Raw genomic sequence first — 20,181 nt, forward strand, 5'->3', positions numbered from 1 at the left:
GTATTTAGTGTTGTTGGTCTTGTGCCATTCTCGACAGTATCATGGAAAGGAAATGGGGACATTGGAGTAGCTGCTGGCTGGAGGGAGATTCGGTTAATGGGAAGAGGGATGATATGGATAATCGTGGGAATTTTCTGGGAGGTGTTTTGCATTCCATGTGCGAGGAAAACACACTTGTTTTGGGGCTCAACACAATTTGAACTGTTTTGTTTAGTAAACTCAATATCATGTCCTTCCATATGTGCTGTTATTCATTTATTTATTTATTGGAAATTGGAACAATTTCTTTTCATATGTACACAGCTCCTAGCCTACCATGACACTATATCTAGGCTAAATCGATTGGGAAAAAATATAAGTTGTTAAAGAAAAAAGTAGACTCATTTTGTTTCAAGCAGAGTGGCTGCTGTCCAGTCTGGGGGCAGTAACAGCCTCCAGGTGATGATCCTCTTCCTGTTTGGTAGTTTAAAGGCCATATTAATGGCTTGATATTTCCGCTTTGCCTTGAGAGACATGACATTTACATGACCGTTGAAATTTTTGAGGCTTCGAAAATGTAAAAAAGGCTATTACTGCCTGTCGTTGTCTTTCAGTCTCTTCTCTGTTCTTTCTGGTTCTTTATCTTCCTCATGTCCTCTCACTAATTTCCATAAACACTGTCACCCAACTAACCTCTCTTCCAAAGGCACGTAACCCTGTATTAGAGGCCAAGTTGGCGATGGGCCCTCGCTTTCTCCCCTCAAACCAAGAGAGGGGAAAGGTCACCGGTTTTAACCATAGGCAACACTGAAGGCTATTGTGAGTCAGGCTTGAATGTTGTGGCCTATTCATACTTAGAATTACTCTCGGAGCACACGCAAGAATCCACAGTGAAGGACTGTTATCCTGAACCGCATCAAATGAGGCCCATGGTTTCCCCTTCACTGCCAGCATCTTCCTTTCTGACAGAGGTGAAGTCCATATGCTATTTGAAGCTGTCTGTTACTTTCTCTTCTCTGTTTCTTTTCTCTGGTTTATTCTGAGGCATTCTCAAATGCCCTAGACATTCCCAAGTTCGATTTGAGGTTTGATATCGGTTTCGTTTCCTCAGATATCTCAACAGAGCTGACTGGGCCGTTTTGGGCTTCCACATTTGCTCAGCACTCTTCCTCTATCTCTCTCTGCTTTTATAAGAGCTACCCTGATAACAATGAGTTAAGAAAACATCCTCTACTGAATGTGTTGAATGGATAAACCCTCATTTTACATAGAACAAAGTAACCATGCTGCAATTTCGCCATGTTTCTTTTTAGCCATTCCTACAGAGACACTATCCTTTATTCCATTTGCCAGACGGAGTCTCTATTAGCCACACAACTGTGCTGTGGAAAGCAGTGTGTGTTATTGGGTCTTAGCTTGAGCATCAGTTATGAAGGAATAATAACAGAAAACATCAGGCTGAGTGTTTCTCTTGGTAGATTTAAACTTTAGACAATATTAACCATTAATATGAGCTAATAAGTCATGCTACAGTTAAGTTACACTACCAGCTAAGAACAAATGTCCTAATTATACTGAAGCTTTGATTTACTAATATTATTATTTATATAATTTACATGTACACTATTCAAAACCTCTGAGATCAGTACTTTTTATTCAGCAAGGACACAATAAATTGATCAAACGTGAAAGCATTTAAGTTAAAGTCTTTACTGTTATTTTCAACTTTCTATTCATAAAAAAAAATCCTAAAAATGTATCATGGTTTTAACAAAAATTTTAAGCAGCGCAACTGTTTACAATATTGATAATAAGAAATGTTTCTTGAGCTGCAAATCAGCATATTAGAATGATTTCTGAAGGATCATGTGACACTGAAGACTAAAGTAATGGCTGCTCAAAATTCAGCTTTGAAGTTTGCCATGACAGGAGTAAATAAAATTTTAAAATACATTAAAATTGAAAACCGTTATTTTAAATAATATTTCAAAATATTGTATTTTAACAATCTCATCGATCAAAACGCAAACAGCTGAGCTGTTGTCATGCTACTAAAAACTTCTTAGCTAAAAACTAACTTATCAACTTCTAAGCGTTGCTACTGCAGGTTACCCATCAACCTCAAGCTACTTGCGTGTGAAGTGTTGTGAAGGTTTGGGGCAGTTCTACTTCAACAAGCTAATTCCGTAATGGCTCTTAAGACTCATTTCAGTCAAGACTCTGACACAGACACACACTCTTTGTTTTAATGATTTTTAGCTTTTCTGTCCCCCTCTTTTTCTCAGGCTCAGACTTGCTGTGGTTTACTCAAAGGCATGTTGTGGCAATTTGATTTAATTCCTGTTGGTGTGAAAGTAGGTCATGTTATGGAAGTGAACCTTTGTTTAAGGGGGAACCCACGTACACGCACACCAAATACCAGGTGATGTGCAAAGATATGGAGCTCTCTGTTGCCCAATTCTTTCTTGACACAGACTACACTAACCTGTTTTAAAAGTGTTTTTTCCCCCTCCCCCTGACTGGTATTTCCAGGTAGAAACCACATAGCTGGAATGATGGAATAGTGTCCCCACAAAGCTTCACACACTGAGTTGTATGTGTGTGTGTTTTGTTTGTGTTACAGCAGTAGGAATGGTTGGTTTGGTTCTACAAGGAAACTTTCTCTACCTGCTACTCAAGCAAATATCTCTCCTGATTGGGCAATAAGAGCCCAGGCTTTCCCCATGAGCTGACCACACAGGCCTTTTTGCTGCCAGCCTGACTGTGTGTGTCCTGCCCTGCACACAGAGACTCTATGTGAATGTGTGTAAAACACCTCATTAGCCTCCTTTGGTTTGTTTATTTCCCCCAATGCTTCTGTGCCAGCCAGCCTGCCACATCTCTGTCGGTCTATATCTTGCTCTCTGACAAATAGCTGTTCCAAAACCTAGTGATCTACCTACCTGCATAGGCAACTACCTTTTTAATCTGCACGATGAATCAAAATAAAATAAAAAATCACGATATTGTGATTATTAAATCGCAAAGGCTGAGGTATATTTTTTTTTAAAGTGCTGCATGTTTTAGAATGAAGTTTTTTACACACTTGACCAGTTCATTACCTGGTATTTTCAGTGTCTCGGAGGCAGACTGCAGCAAATGCTGTTCCATGCTCAGTTGTTATAATTCTTTTCTATTGTTTTTCTTAAATACTTTTCTTTCCCCAGTGAAATCTCACCGTAGTATATTTCTAATTTACTTTGTTTTTATCTAGTAGTATAATAATAATTTATAAATTATAATGGGACAATTATAAATATATTTTTTATTAATAATAATAATAATAATAATATTGTATAGTTTTATTGATGTATAATCGCAAACTTTTTGGACAGTTTGCAGCCCTGCAAACAAGAACAGCAACTTTTTACTGTCTTTATATTACTGTCTGCTTGACAGAGTTCCTTAACATTTGTCAAATACATTTTTGGTTTAGGCAGTGGCTGCATTATGCTTCAACATCTCATAACTACATATGTTTTTGTGAGCTTGCACTGGAAGCTGTATTGATACAGTAGTGACAGTGTGCTGCCTATTAAATCAAATTTATCTTCAGTGTGCATAAGGCCAAATCCAGTCATGCCCAGACAATCACAGACACACAGAGTCACTTATCAACGACCAGCTGCTGTGCCTCACATCATACTTTATATAGCCAGTCGTTAAGTGATTGTCTTTTAGCTCTACACTTAGACGTATACCATATATAGTGGTATAAACATTGACACACATTGAACTAAACTATGTCAAGAGGTACAGTGTCTGTCTAGTGTAGAACTGTGCTTTTATGCATGCTGTTGTGAAGGCTGTGAGTGTTTTTTAGTACTGTGTCAGTGAGTGCACACAGACACAGAGCATCTCTTTGTGTGTCGTGTTGTGTGGATATGTGTTTTTGGATGACACGGGTAGCAGCAGTGTATACACATGATTCAGTGTGTGCCAATGTAAGCATGTGGGTATGGGGCAGTTGGTGATGCCATGCTGCTGATGATAAAGAACACAGATGTGTGTGTGTGTGTGTGTGTAGACGCGTCGCACACGCGCGGGCTTTGGCTTGAGTGTTTATATAAGAATAACTTCAACTTGACCACTATGTGTTTGAGTGTGTGAATTCTTTTTTTTCTGGATAGATCCACTTTTACAGCACAGAGTCTGATTTACTACTTACAAACTTCCGGACTTTACCAACACACACCACTGAGTGCTAAAGCAGACGGATGGAGTGGCATAGAGACAAAACACACACAAACAGCCTTCCTGGCCTAAAACGGTGCTTCTCTCTGAAGAAAGTGCTTCACTTGCAGGAAAAGAGGCTTGAAGATTACTACTGTGATAACTGAAAGTCTGGGCACAAATTTTCCAAAGTGCTGTCCACCATCCACAAACACAGACAGTAAGCCTTAGGCCATTTGTGATCAGATCCAGGTGGTTGTGTTAGAGGGCCTCTTCCATCCAAACACAGTACATCTCTGTCAGCATTCTGCCCTAATGTTATCTAAACTATATTCAGCAACCTTTTCGGATTCTCCCATGCTAATTTTTTTTAATGAAATGATCCTGATATTCTTATTAGTCACGTTTAGGATTGACTAAACAATGAATCTCCAAATTGAGCACAACACAGTTCATTTCACAGAAGCCCTGGAGCTGTTAGGAATTTTTTTTTTTTTTTTTTTTTTTTACTGCTGATGCGCACGCTTTCACTGGTCAGGGCACGAGCAGAAGTCTTGGATTTGAGAAGTGAGTAGTGTGAATGAGAAAGCAGTGATAAAAAGATGTATACTGGAAACACAATAGATTTTCCCTTAGTTTACATTAGCCTGCACTGATAGTTATAGTGTGGCTTATACGCTATACAATAATTCAGGGTTGTTAAAAAAATAGATGAGTTTAACCTCTGCTCGACTATGCCATTGTGCCTGGGCACTTGCCAGACCTGTAGCTTCAAAGACTGTGGCCAGTAAGAATGCAAGCAAACAACTTGGGGTGGCAAGATTCCTACACAATGAGGTTGCATGTGAAGTGCAAGTTTTTCTTGATTTACAGGCTTGTTACCCACTCTAAAAATATTTATTAGAACTTAACACCATTGACGGCATACTTTTTTCTTTTTTTTTAATCCAAGATCCTGTGTATTTATCTAATTATATATTTTGACAACTGTTAAAAATAGTTTTTTTGGTTTTTTTTTTTTGTATAAAAGAGAAATAGCCTAACTTTATAGCAGACCTAGTTTAGAGAACATAAGTGGTCAAAAAAGATCTAAAAATTTTCTAATTCTATATCACATAATAAAATATCAGTGACTGAGATTATGTCTATTAATTTATTATCCTAGGTCAAATGTATTTATCTACAGTAATTACACATCTTTCACAACAATGTAACATTTTGAACAAGAATGTATTTATTCATTTTGGTATGTATAAAGGGGAAAAAACACTTAAACCTAGATCAAATGTGACCAAAAGAGATCTTAATGAAAAGATTTCAGTGAATCGGATTAAGATGCATATAAATGCTTTCCAGGCCGCTGATTATTTTTGTATTATGCCGAGGTGTTGATTGAGACTTGTTGGTTTGTTACAGGGTTCATGAGTGCTGTATTTCCAATATGTTTGGCTCATTCCACATGTTGGTGTTTTTGTTCTCTTGTGCAGCTGCACAGGACTGGCTGGTTCGGTGCACCTCAGGTGATGTGTGTGCAGGAGGCAGAGGGTGTGGCTTTCTTTGACAAGCAAGCTCCTGGCATATGTGCTTGTGGCCCTTTATTATTGGTGTGTGTTTGTGTGTCCTTGTTCCTAATCCCCTCCTTTTTTTGTGTATTTTCCAGGAAAAAGCAGACACCAGCATCAACTCTTCAGAGCTTAGTTCAGACATCCAGGTCAGTGGACCCACAATGCCGTGCATATCTGCTTTCAGACCTTCGCACACCTGCAGCCATCACTATAACTCACTGTACAACACAGTACAACACACTTTCATTCACGACCGCTCAATGATAAATCAGCTGACTGCATGCTCAAATGACACTGATTTGTTTATCGTGTGTGTGTGTGTGTGTGTGTGTGTCATTGCAGTAATTAACCGTAGTGTTGTCTTTATCCACAGGAGTCGTTTGGATTCAGCAGTGAGGTGTCTACTCCAGAGGCTGAGAGAAAGTAAGAAAATTTCAACTAGCTGCAACTCGGTGCACTCAGTTATGTTAAGTTGCTGGTTGTAGATTTTTTTTTTAAAATGTGAACGAAACTAATGAATCAGGCCAATGGTAGTTTTTAATATCTAAACCGTATGACTGCTGACCTCTTAGATATATGATCACACACACGTCAGGTCTGCTTTCCACCCCCATTTACCCCTGAGTGTAAGTGTGTGTGTGTGTATGTTTCAATGGGTGTGAATTCCTCCGTTTTACTTCTTCACATCTTGGTGCTTCCAGGCTTCCTTCCTTCCGTCTATTGTTCTTAGATGTTTAAGATGAAACTCGCTGATTATAGAGAGAGGAAGACTGACAGAAATTCAGACTTGAGTGAGACTCTGTGATTTTAGTCATAGCGACTCTCTGAATGTTTAAAGTGCTAGTGTTTTTGTGAAAAGGAATTGATGTTAAATGAATGATGTCAGTGCACAAACAGGGTTGTGTCTCCATGAATTTTTCATGTTGATGGTCTGTTTTTTTGGGGATGAGCAGTCCACGTGCCATGGGAAAGATTTAATTCTATCTCCGTCATCCACACTCTCTGGAGTGTAGTAGTATGCTTAGATGAATGTAAACCATATGGAGCTGACACATCTTTCATCATTTATACGTCTCTGTGGTCCTACACACATGTTGCTGGGTTTCACTGGTACTCTGCTTTGTGATGTTGTAACACTAACTTTGAATGACAAAGCAACTTTTTTCAACTTGTTCACTTTTATAGTTGCATAATATGAAAATAATAATTAACATTTTGAGCTGTTTGAATGGTCTGAATTTGGATCAACCAAAAATTTTAATTGTCATAATTTTCTCACCGCATGTCGTTCCAAACTGGAGCCCATTGACTTCTATTGTATAAAAACAAAACAAAAAAACACTTGATGCGTTTCTAAAAAAAACTTTTTTTATATTCCACGGAAGAAAGTCATAGTTTTTGAATGGCATGAGGGTGAGTTAAAGAACTATCCGTTTAAATGTATGAAATTAAAATTCATTCTACTTATTTTCTAAATGCATGTTAGAGATCTTATTGTGAACAATTCATCCATGCAATTTTCATTTTTAAAATATCATTTGAAATGAAAGAAAATATTTTTCAGAAGAAAAGATCCTCTATTTCCGTTTATAGAGTATTCTGTGAGAGCTTGTATGCCTATTTATTCTTTTAGTCTTTGTGTCTAAGCAGAAGTAACATGTTAGATGTTTGTCATATTGCAGTTCAAATCATTATTATAATATTTGTCATAATAATCTCAGTATGATTTTATGACTTTATCCTACTCTTCAGAAGAGTTATGTGATATTATCAGTGAAATGCCATACCCAACAAAAAAGTCGTTGCCACATTCCCCCGATTTCCTGTCTGTATGATTAGAAGGACGAAGCCTTGGCCTCCAGAAAGATCCTGATGATGGTGAGAGAGATGTGTGTGTGCTAGTTTAGAGTCTTCCTCCTAATACACACTACCATTCAAAAGTTCAGTAAGTTAATGCTTCTATTCAGCAAGGATGCATTCAATTCATGAACAGTGACAGAAATCTATAGTTACATTACAATGGCATTACTATTTAAAATAAATGATTTTCTTTTGAACTGTCTATTCTTCAAAGAGTCCTGAAAAAGTAAGACCATTTCTACGAAATTATTAGGCAGCACTTCTGTTCAGCACAGATCTATTCAAAATAGATAAGAAATGTTTCTTGAGCACCAAATCAGCATATTAAAATGTTTTCTGAAGGATCCTGTGACACAAAAAACTGAAGTAGAAATTTCAGCTCCACCATCACTTGAATAAATTACAATTTAAAATATACTTAAATAGAAAACTGTTATTTGTAAAATATTACTCTTTTTACTGTATTTTTTTTTTCAAATAAATTCAGCCTTGTTAAGCAGAAGTGTTGCCAACCCTAAACATTTGAACGTTAGTGTACATCTGTTTAAATTAAGTATTCTTAATAGCTTAAAGTAAATTTCAATTTATTTTTCCTGAATTATTTCCCCACATAAGGTGGTAGAAACATAACAGAATAGTGTGTTTGTGTTTGGCTTTAAGGAAATCCCTCGAGCTCCATTTACCATGACCTCTAGTGAAGGTCATTTCCTGGACATTTCCTTTGCGATCTTTGTATATGCGTTTTTGTGCTTGATCGTATACGTGTGTTGAACTCCAACGCCAGGTGTAAGGAAGCAAACCAGCCAGGTGCACCCTGGGATAGAAATGTTCCTCCTTCATCAGCAGTTTGACGAGAGGAAAAAGGAAGTCAGCCCACTCCTAGTTTTAAAAGAGCAGTGAACATGGATCACTGTAGTGATACATTACCTGTGAGAACATGATGTTCCCCTTAATTTAATAGTAATTAGGGAGGCCGATCAAGCACATGACATATTGGCACAGTAATATGACTGATCTCACACTCACACACTGGAAGGCCATTTTCTGATCATTTCCGATCATGCAAACACTTAAAAAAAAAAAGCCAAACCAGCAGAATTCATTCTTCAAATGTAGTTATTGTCTTTGACTGTGGTTACCTTTTCATACAGACGTTATTCAGTCCAAACCTGTTCATTTGAGTCACTACTGGTAGTAAATATGGTTGTCAATCCCTGACATGCCGCATATTAAAATTGAAAGACACAGATGAACTGTGTGGAGAGAGTAGAGTGCAAATATTTTTGTGTGAAATGTTCTTTCATCACATTCTCTGAATAACAATCTCAGCAAGCCAGGGATTATTCTTTTTTTTCTTTTTTTCAGAGTTAGTGAACATGACAGTTACTCGCAGTGAAGGAATGCGGCTCGGAGGTCTTATATTCTGCTAGACACACACTAGTAAAGACACAAGGCACTCTGTGAAAAGAAAGAACCTAACTGACGGACTGTAACACGCTTTTATTGTATTCTGGTCACACAGTACTAGCACACATACAACCGTCAATAGCAGAAATCCTGAATGGAGCCTAATTTACTGAGCTGCTCTTCAATAGGGCCTTTTAGCATGGGATGCAGTTAGCATATAAGCAGGAGACTCCCTTTGGATTCTGTGTGGGGTGAATGAGAGGTTAAACAGAGAAAGTGTGTGCTTCCATGGCAGCATAATGATATGATAATTTAGGGAGGCCTCCATCATGCCCTATGTCACTTGGGTAAAAGAGCAGTGCTGACGTATTTATTTGGTCAGAGTGCAATGTACGTCCTGAAGAATGCAGAAATCTGTTTTCAACAAGATTTTCACAGTCTTTGTAATAACATGTATTGTCTGACCTGATAGTATAGACACACACTACCCTCTGGTGTGTGTGTAGATACACTGATAGCTTTAGCAGTGAGGATGTCATTGATGTATTTGAGACACATGGACAACAGATGAAACACAGACACGTGTGCACCCGTGATGATTTAAGCACAAGTGACTGGCAAAAACACCTTCTTCCTGTGGAGAAAACCAGACTGAAGCGCAGAGGTGCACATGCTTATGACTTTCACTGTTTACTTTAGAGCAGACTAGGTTGAGATTGTTTTCTTAACCCAAGGATTAGCAAGAATGCACTCGGATGAGAAAACCACAACACACAGGCCTACACTTGCATACTTGCGTTCATGTTCTCATCTGCAGAACAAACACTTTTGAGACAGAATGTTTTCTTCTGCCTCTGTGTTTCGGGCTCTGTTGACAGTCTGTCACATGGCCAATGGGAATGTAAACACTAAAAATTTTCCAAAATCAGGATCGTATGTCCAGTTATTCTTTATGAAAAAAAAAAACACTAAATTAAATTTTTTTTAAAAATCCTACTTTTTTCTACAAACATGCTTTTTGTGTGTGTGTGTGTGTGTGTGTGTGTGTGTGTGTGTGTGTGTGTGTGTGTGTGTGTGTGTGTGTGTGTGTGTGTGTGTGTGTGTGTGTGTGTGTGTGTGTGTGTGTGTGTGTATATATAAAGTTTTTTTATGTATATATTTGTCAAAACGAAATTAATACTTTTATTCAGCAAGGACACCATTTATCAAACGTTTTATTTATTCATCAAAATTGATAAAAAGGGACAGTAAAGATATATTGCTGTCACATCAGTAATGTAGTAATCCGACTACAGGTACTTTTTTATTTATTACATGATTTCTTGATTTTCACGAAATGGCAGTAAATTATCCATAATTCACTGATTCTCCCTAATACTCCAAATTGTGTCTCTTAAATTTTCATTTTAAAAAAGTAATCTACCCAGCACTGTCTTTAACATTCAAACCTATAACATTTTACATAGATAACATTTAAACACATACTATTTTTATCTGACAATTCTGTCTTATTTTTCACAATCGCGAGCTTACATCACAATTCTGAGGGAAAGAAGTCAGAATTGCTGGATATAAACTCGCAGGTCTGAGGAAGAAAGACAGAATAACGAGTTTATATCTGACAATTATGAGAATTGCGAGATATAAAGTAACAATTGTAGATTGTGATATACATTCAAATTACTTTTTTTTATTTTATTAATATGTTGCTTTCATTTAATGCAAAGGCAGAACTGTTTGCAGAACAGAACAAAAAATGCTATCACTGTTTGCAAACACCCAAATGGTCTAAATAGACCAAATATGTTCTGTCATTATCAATATGAAATCTATGGAATCTTAGTGCTGTACGTTTACCTATTGACTCCATAAAGGAGTGCTGGTCTGTGTGTTAGATTTTGTGTTATTTTGGTATTTTCCAAGGGCACCGTGACCCAGAGGAGCGAAGTGGAAATATAAACGGGCAATGTTTGTCCTGTGGTGGCTCTTGTTCCCTTTTTCTCCCTCTCAATTTCTGTCTTTCTCGTCTTGTTTGGCTGCATCTCAGGAGCGTCTCATCTGTGCCCTGTGAGCCTCAGGAGCCTGACATGTGCTCTGTGAACAGCTCCACACTGCCCTCTTCTGGCTCTATTAATCACTCTACAAATCCAGCCTCCACACATACATGCTGCCTATCAGAAGTAGATAAGGGCATATCTGATAGAAGTAATGAGACGTTGAAGTGTTTTATAAAACATGTCTTAATTCTTGTATTTTTTATTTATTTTTCATCAGAATTTCTCTGCACAAATCCAGCTCTGAGGACGGATCAGGTTTGTTCCTCATTATGAAAACTATTCAACTGTTATGATGAACCTTTGGTGGTTTTGGGAAAATTCAGTCGGAATTAATTTTGGATTATTCCAAACTGGAATGTTTGGGGGTTACACGGGTAACGCCAACAGACATTCTGACTTGTAGATGGGCAGACACATAGATGCTAGATAAAAAATGTGGAGTAAATTATTTTTGTAAAGCATTATATTTTGGTATTTCAGAGTTGTACAAATAGTCATGAGTTTGATGGTCCTGATGGCTTTCTCCTATTGTCACATACAGGAAAATGGGACAACAAGAAGAAAAACAAATCCTTCTGGCAAAACTTCCGAAAGACGCAGAAAGGGGTCACAAGGCAAACGTCAAAAGGTAATAAAAACGAACATAACTATTTATAACCTTCATAACTATTTTACTCACTTGTTTTTATTGTTCAGAGGCACTGTAAAAGAGACAGACCACTCAGAGGAAACTACAGCTGTCATATTTAGCCGTTATTTCTTCTTCCATTTAAATTTCTATCACTTAAAAAGTCTGTTTGGTTTTTGTTATTATTTGTTTACTCGAACCAGATTTCGCCCATGAAAAATTAATTTATGAATTTATGGTGGCACGGTGTTATTTGAAATGTTATTGTAACTTGATCTTGACAAACAGATGATCAATATGATGGTTGCTGAATGAACTGACTTGCCCTGGAGGGACTGTCCCTTGTTCTTGTTACTCACCTTTGACCCCCCTGCAGGTGAGGACATTGGCTATGTGGCCAGTGAGATCACTATGAGCGATGAGGAACGGATCCAGCTGATGATGATGGTGAAAGAGAAGATGATCACAGTGGAGGAGGCGCTGGCACGGGTAAAGCCCCATTAACCCCCAACAATAATGCAAATGAGCTTCCCTTGCTTACATTCATGTGTACTAACTTTACTGACCCGGACTGATTCCGCCCTGCTCCTTCCTTCCTCCAAAACACACATGCACACTCTTACATACACTCACATGCATTTAAACACATGCGCACTGACACTGGAATTTATGGCTGCTGTAGATTCCTTAGTGCAAATCATGTTGAGATGGAGGGTCTTTGGTGACTAATTTCTGAAGTTGGTTTAGCTGGGGTTGGTTGGATGGATCTCTTCTGTTCTTTTTCATTTGTTCAGATGTGTTTGGTTGATTGTAGGCCTCTTTTTCTTTCTGTTATTGTGTTCTGAGAACATGATAATGATTAATTATTATCTGATAATGAACCTAATAGATTATTGTTGAATCTAGCGTTCTTCTCTCCACAAGACTGACATTGATTCTTTTAACCAACTGTTTTCTCTATAATCTTTAAATTCTCTTTTGCTTCACATTTTCTTCCTTTGGACTGGTAGTTGATTTATCTCTGTTATGAGCAGTCTTGAATGACTGGATCTAAAGTTTGAATCAATGCTGAGCCTTTGTGGATAGTTGACATCATACATGCTGTAAGCATGCTGGAATATTTGTCTGTCCTTTGTCTGTGTGTGTATGTTTGAATGCAAATGTATCTTTTTTTATTGTATTAATGTTGCTTTACTTGTTCTGTGTTCTGTCTTTTTATAGTATATTTCTGTGTGTCCTACGGCGTCATGCACCTATTTATTTTTTAATAAGTTTAAGATAGGAAAGTCTATTGGTGCAGTGTTTGTGTAGCATGAAAATCAACCTGGGATCAGCAAATGATCCTAGTGCATTTTCATTGTATGAGAAATAGAAGATTTGACATTGCTACAGTGCGAATTTTTTTTAATTGGGGTGACTTAAGGGTGGGATTTAATCATCCTTTTTTTAACCGAAATAATTAATTATAATTGTGTATATATAAAAAATATATATTTTATACATTTTATTGTATAAATACACAGCCGTTCAAAAGTTAGGGGTCATTACTTTTTAATGCTTTTTAAAGAAATATCTTATGCTTACCAAAGCTACATTTATTTGATCATAAATAGAACAGTAAAAACAGTTATGTTGTAAAATATTATTATAATTTAAATTATTTTCTAGTTTATTTCTAAAATGAATTTTACTCCTGTGATGCAAAGCTAAATTTTCAGCAGCTATAACTTTAGTCTTCAGTATCACATGAACCATCAGAAATATTTCTTACATTTTATGACATTCTGAAATAATAAATAAATAAATCATATTTTGAATGTTGAAAACAGTTTAGCTGCTTAATATTTTTGTGGAAGCTACAATAAAAAAAATCAGAATTCATTGATGAATAAAAAGTTCAAAAGAACAGGAAATAACTGAAATGGAAATCTTTTGCAACAGCATTATTAATGTCTTTACAATATAATGCATTCTTACAAAGTGAAATGATACATTTCTTCTAAAGAACTCACCGACCCCAAACTTTTGAATTGTTTAAATAAATACTAATGATTAATGATCATACCCTTTTTGAATGGACATGACGCCTTCATATGTGCCTGTGTTTTGTGTGTATACATGCTTGTGTGGGGTATTCTCAGACTGTATTTCTGTAATAGATAGGGTGTGTGAGTTTGAGGGCGAGGGGGCGGCTCTCTTTGACCTCTTGTTCTCCATAGTTAAAGGAATATGAAAGGAACAGACAGTTGAGCAGCAGTACAGACACATCAGAGTGGACTGATGGATCCAGTCCCACTGTTAACCTCTCCTCCGCCTGCAATGTAAGTACTATACCCAACCACCCAGACTGTAGACCTGAGTGGGTGTGTTAATAACATAACCTCATTCAGTCTCATCAAAGTTTATTTTCCCCCATCAGTAAGTGTTAGTAATGTCTCTCACTGTACTGACTATATCTTGGTGTGTGGAGTTAAATCTCTTCAGACTAGTGACATTGTGGTTTATAAACTCAGGCAGTGGCAGTCCGTATGTCAACCCAATTCATCCCCATTTCAGCTATAACCACACTGAACACACACTTTCATTTGTTGGAAACATTAGGATGTATAAAGCTTAGGATGCTTTGTAGTCATTATATTAAAGGTGCACTCAGAATGTATACAGATCTGATCTGGCAAATATGGTCTTTATGGATTTATATCCATACATAGTGATGTGAATGTTGTATCACACAAAAAAAATTTTGGTTTGTGATTTTACTGTCAAAATGTTGTACCTGCAGTCATCCATGAGTATTATTAGGCTGGTCGTGTGATCTTAACATGATGACCAACTCTTAAGTAAAATAAAACTTAAAAAATGTAAAAAGCTGATATGATTAGAGTTCTCATTTAGTGTCATGTACATAATTTTAACCACATTTTTACAATACTGTTAATTTCTGTAGAAGTAACATTTTTTAAATGTAGGAAATTTACTGAGTGCATCTTTAATCATAAATCAAAATAGCTGATATGTCGTGTGTTCATGAGGAGCCGCTGATGTTGCAATGGCTCAGTTGTAATGAGCATCTGGCACTGGCGGCTGACTGTAAGACCCCTATTAATGATGTCATTTCTACTTGGCATGGGGAGCTGGCACACTAAACATCCCTTGTTAAAGAGGTCATAATGTGCGTCTTAACTGAAAGTTTTTTGTTGTTGTTGTTGTTTTCGCCTCCTGGCTTTTTCTTCTGCTTTGAAACCAACAAACCACTGCAATCAGTTTGATATGTGTCACTATATGGGTTCCAGTTACTGCTTTGTATATGGTGTATGTGCGTGCCTGCACACAGGGCCGTCCCAAGCTCTGCATGAATGTGTTCTTCGTTAAAACCTTGAAAGGTTTGGTAGATTTAGTTTTCCCTTTTTGAGAAATAAGCTTCCAGTACACTAATACACACACAGTTATCATGGAAACTTTGAGCAGCTTCCAGCCTCTGCAAGTAAACCTATACCTCCTTTTCTAATGGTCAACAGCTAAGCTGTTTTTGCAATGCTTTTTGATGTTAACAAACCACAGCACTGCTTCGCTCAGCACTTACAGCTACAGAATGACTCACTCCACCAGCAAATCCTTGTCCGCTCAGAGAAGTCACTGCCCGTCCCCGCTGCCACGCTTTGTGCATCTGTGTGTCAGGAAATGTCCAGGATATATTTAACGCCAAAATCATAAAACACCAAAACAATACTTTGATTTATTTATTTATTTTGACAGTATTTTAATGCACATTAAAGAGTGCATTTATAAGAGTATAAATCTTTGTATGTCTGTCTGTGTAGTATATACCCCAGCACCCCCCCACCCCCCACCCACACATACGTAATAGTATAATATTTTACACAATATATATAATATAAATAAAAGTATAATATTAATTGTGATTTCAATTTCATTTTCTGCCTGCAAAAGTAATTTATTATTATTTTATTGGGGTGAAATATGATGACATTTATTCTTGAGATTCTCCCATTGTACCGTTTTACTCGTGATTGCAAAAGGAAATGAGGTAAGAAAGTCTTATTCATAAAAAGCCCCTGTATCTCTGAACCCCCAAGGCTGTTTCTGAAACACGCACACACACACATTACCTCCTGTCTGTCATTGGCACACATAAGCATGTGCAAATTGAATCTCAGCGACTGAATGGGAAAGTGGATCTCTGTAGGAATCTTGGCCCCTGGGTGGATGATCTCCTATTTATAAATGGAAGTAGGTCAGCCCTGGTCTGCTAACGGTTAAACCGATGGGCACTCTCTCTGGGCATCCCGCTGATCTGAGCTCAGTTTAACACTAATCAGAACACCCAGAGCTCACTGTGTGTCTGCAGGGTTCCCCTGTCATGAGATCAGTGTCAACTGCACTCAATATAGTGACCCATCACAGCTCCGCCAGAGTAAGCTGATGTGGGATCAGTGCCAGCTTCCACTATCACAGAGGATGTACTGTATCTCTATATGAATGGACTGCAACCAGGCCAGCCTTTCTTCTCTCTGGCCCACATTCCTTCTCTCCTCTGAAGACCATAAAGGATGTTCAGGGGTCATATGGGAGACCTCGCTGTGTTTCCGGACGCCCAAGCTCACGCCTTTTGCCCCTGCCTCCAGATATTGCAGTTTTCTTCAAAAAAACTGTTTACAGTTTGTATTCATCTCAGTGTGAGATGGTGTTGCTAACATCTGTCCTAGAGGAAACTACTGCTGGTAGGAACACTCGACAAATTTCTTTCTCCTTTCTTTTGTCATTTTGCTCTTGTTTTAAATATGGTTTAGTAAACTTGCTGGTGACTGGATTTGAGCAGCAGACATTGTAGTTTTGCATCACGGAATACACTTTGAGCTCTTTCATCCGTGATGTTGTTTGTCCAAATCCTCCATTTCGTGTCCCTCACGATCGACGACGACTTCCTTTTGGCTGGTGGCCATTGTGGCCTTGAATAATTAGGAAAGATTATTCAATGCCAATGGTAAACCAGTGAGATTTTGTGTGTATGTGGGTGAGCTTTAGGTTTCCAGTAAAAGATCACTTTTTCAACCTCAACATCTCAGTTGAGCACTTAAGTGTGTGGATTGTTGGATGACCAGATATATTTGCCTATCATTCATTTTGGTCAAAACAGCTTAATCTCTCCTGGATATTTAAAACAAGTCTGTGGTTATCACCGATTATATCCTGTTAGTCAAAATAATACCATGTCATCCCATAATGTGGTGTACGTTTGCAGAGAACACAATGTATTTTGAGTTTGCAATTTGCTAGTCTGGGACTTGGGTAAAAAGGATTAAAGAGGCTTTGTCTTTGTGGATGAGGTTTCAGTATCATAAATTATGCCCCTACTGTGTTAACTGTCAGATGTAATTATTTTTTTTATGTTATTTTTGAGGCTGGGGGCGGGGGGGATCATAAATAATCTCAACAGATAAGTCCCTATCTGAAATTCTGAATTATTAATTTCAGGTCAAATTTGTTTGATCCACCACAAATGCTCTCTCATACTCATCTGTTATGTCCGAAAACAGGACTTGTGTGTGTTTCTTGGACTCACAACTTCATAACACGTAACTCCATACTGCATTGTTTTCATAAGTCCTTAATAGCAAGAGCCCATCTTAAACATGTCATAATCTGTTCATACCAATTGAAACGATCATTTTCTTTTTTTGTGTATGTCAGTATTGAAGAGATGTTGTGTGTATGCATGTTTCTAGGGGGTGATTTAATATTGAAGCTGACTTTTCCCTTTCTAGTCTGTGGAGCAGTCAGATGATGAGCAGGAAGACTCAAAATTCAAGAGGCTTCACAAGCTGGTCAACTCGACTCGACGTGTTCGCAAGAAACTCATCAAAGTGGATGACAGCAAAAGACATGGCTCACAAGGTAGCTGGAAGAGAATATTGTTTAACTGGCATTAACTGATGTTTATTATGAGAATATTCCTAAAACTGAAATGTACTGTTGAATGTAATTTTATAGCAAGTATCAATGTATATACATTTTTCATTGTGTACATTACAATTCAGCCTAAAATTCAGTGGTAGCATTTAAAACATGGGATATTAGCTTTTAGTTATTTGTATTTCATTTACTCTAACATTTTAAGAAATTTATATTTTTATTTTGGTAGGATACATTAAATTGATAGAAAAAGGAGAGTAAAGAGATTTAATGTTATAAGATTTTTTATTTCAAAATAAATGCTGTTCATTTGAAATTTCTATTCATCAAAATATTTTTATCTAAAGTTTTAGCAAACTTATCTAGAACTCAAACGGTATTTAGACAAAATGGTATAGAATTTTAATATCTGTTGTAGGATAGAGATTCAGTGTATTCAAAGTTGTTATATTTCAGTTTATAGAAGTTTTGATTTGATCTTCCTTTTCTTGCAGATTCACTCAGTCTAGATGCAGCTCCTTTATGTGATGACATAAACGCACTGTATGCAGAAATCCACAAAAAGCCGGCCCAGTGCACAGACTCCTCTTTGTCCTCTCTTGCCCAAGAGCAGCTCTCTCTGGATGGGGACACGGATAGCTTAAACACTTCACCCTCCACCAGCAGCCTTGATGCCTGGAAACCTGCTCACAAGTTAGTGAAGACCCCCAGCTCACATCCTCACGGCCTGATCCGCCCTCCACGGAAGAGTAGCGCCGGATCCGGACTTGGTGTAGTGGGGGGTAGTGGCTCCTCATTCTCTGAATTGGAGGGTTTGGGAGACGACAGTGGTAAAGTCTCCCGCTCAGCTACAGACGGAGAGATGCGGAAGGCCTTATCTCTATCTCACGGGGTAAGTACTGACAGTGTCTACGCTTTTTACGGCCTCACTAGGCCCCGCCCAAAGCCGCACCCCCTTTTAGTGTCTTTAGATGACATTAACAGCACCAAGCGGCCGCCCGTCTCCATGTGGCAGCGCAATAAGCCTGACCCAAATTATGCGTACTCCACCAAGCACCTGCTCTACCAACGTTCCTGCAACGCTCAGAAAACCATCGCACCGTCCTCCACCTTGCCTGCCTCCCCTCCCACTCGTGAGCTTCCGTTGGCCAGGGAGAAGGGGAAGAGCTGTGGGAGCGGAGTAGTGGGCAGCTGGCTGTTTCCACCAAGGCGTCTGAAGGGAAGGACTGCAGTTAGCGAACTCAACATCACGTACGTGGTGGAACGCAGCCTGTATGGCCACTTGAACTGGACCGGGCTGGTTAGGCCCGTCACGCTGAGTAAAGCAGATAGGCGTTGGCTCCTGGAGGACGAAAGAGACTCAAACAGGAAGTGGGCGTCCAGCATGGATCGTTGCACCAAGCGTGTACTCTTACGCATTCAGCAGAAGTCTGTGAGTGTGCCAGAAGAGCAGATCTACAGTGCCCCCTGCTGCACTGGAGGAACAGGCTGCTGCAAAGCTGCTAAAGAGAATTTCTGTAGGGCACAATTTAGATGAACTTGAGCTATATTTCAAGACAGAGTCTGATACTGAAATACAGACTGCTGTCATAAAATGAAAAAAAAAAAAAATCTTCAACCAATGTCTGTGTCGATTATTAAAGTTAGAGATCCCTTAGACTGTCAGTAAGACGTCAGCTCTTTTCATTACTGTAGACTCAGATTACTGGAGTATTGAGTCAAAACTTTATAATCTGAGAAATGTATAGAAGAGAAGCATATGTGATAATACTGAAAGTTTTATCTTTCCTCATCCTGAGCTTCTCTCCTTTCATTACTCTTGTAGTCAGTCATGTGTATCAGATCATAATTGAAACTTGCACTCCTTGTGAGATAGTGGAGAGTGCTAGAAAAAGAAGAAAAATAAATAATATAGAATTCCTTCTGCAGCTTTGTAGAGTCTGCCGTCTGCGGATCCTCGCCGTCATTCATAGTGAATGTGAACATGAACGTGATCTTCATCAGTGAACTTTTTCATCCATTTTGGGTTGGAAATGCCTCTCTCAGCCTGGGCATGAATGCTAAATTTGATGGATTTTTTTATTTTTTATTTTTTTACGTGCTTTTCTTTCTTTCTTTTGAAGTGCATGATGTAATTCCATGGAACATGAAACAGCTTCTCATACTATAACTTTTTAGCTTTATCTATTTATTTTTAACAGGATATTTTGGGTTTCTGCTGCTTTTGTAGAACATTTCAACAAAATGTAATGAAATTAAAAAAGCCAGCTCATTTAAATGTAATGCGTCGATTGAGTTTAAGCAATGTTGCTGTAAAGTCAGTTGACATTTGTCCTTTATTTCTCATTATTTTTTCAGTATCAATTTTCAGTTCATTCAAGGTTTTACAAGAAAGCACCAGTTTATTTACATAATGTTAAATATTTTATTCAGAGTTAAATAGGAAATCAGGTCATACCATGAGTTATTTCTTTTAGCAGTTTGTCATTTGAATATGTGTGGTTTCCATTGTAAAGAGTAGCATGAATCATTGAGACTT

The 20,181-nt window shown here is 37.9% G+C and overlaps 1 protein-coding gene across 10 annotated transcripts in view; it reads left to right on the forward strand.

Moving 5' to 3' along the window:
* sash1a (SAM and SH3 domain containing 1a) overlaps positions 1-20,181 on the forward strand; it is a 291,967-nt gene that overhangs the window by 259,388 nt on the left and 12,398 nt on the right. For 7 of the 10 annotated variants that reach the window (XM_077220073.1, XM_077220072.1, XM_077220080.1 and 4 more), the window contains 8 exons: positions 5,852-5,902; positions 6,130-6,179; positions 11,298-11,335; positions 11,622-11,708; positions 12,085-12,197; positions 13,928-14,029; positions 17,495-17,624; positions 18,137-18,534. In XM_077220073.1, the coding sequence (XP_077076188.1) occupies positions 5,852-5,902; positions 6,130-6,179; positions 11,298-11,335; positions 11,622-11,708; positions 12,085-12,197; positions 13,928-14,029; positions 17,495-17,624; positions 18,137-18,534 (969 nt within the window). The remainder of the gene's footprint in view (positions 1-5,851; positions 5,903-6,129; positions 6,180-11,297; positions 11,336-11,621; positions 11,709-12,084; positions 12,198-13,927; positions 14,030-17,494; positions 17,625-18,136; positions 18,535-20,181) is intronic. The other 3 variants (XM_077220074.1, XM_077220075.1, XM_077220078.1) reach the window with 1 other exon arrangement.

The sequence above is a fragment of the Siphateles boraxobius genome, unplaced genomic scaffold (assembly GCF_051911475.1).
Source record: "Siphateles boraxobius isolate OS27281-9 unplaced genomic scaffold, OSU_SipBor_1 8, whole genome shotgun sequence".
NCBI classification, from domain to species: Eukaryota; Metazoa; Chordata; class Actinopteri; order Cypriniformes; family Leuciscidae; genus Siphateles; species Siphateles boraxobius.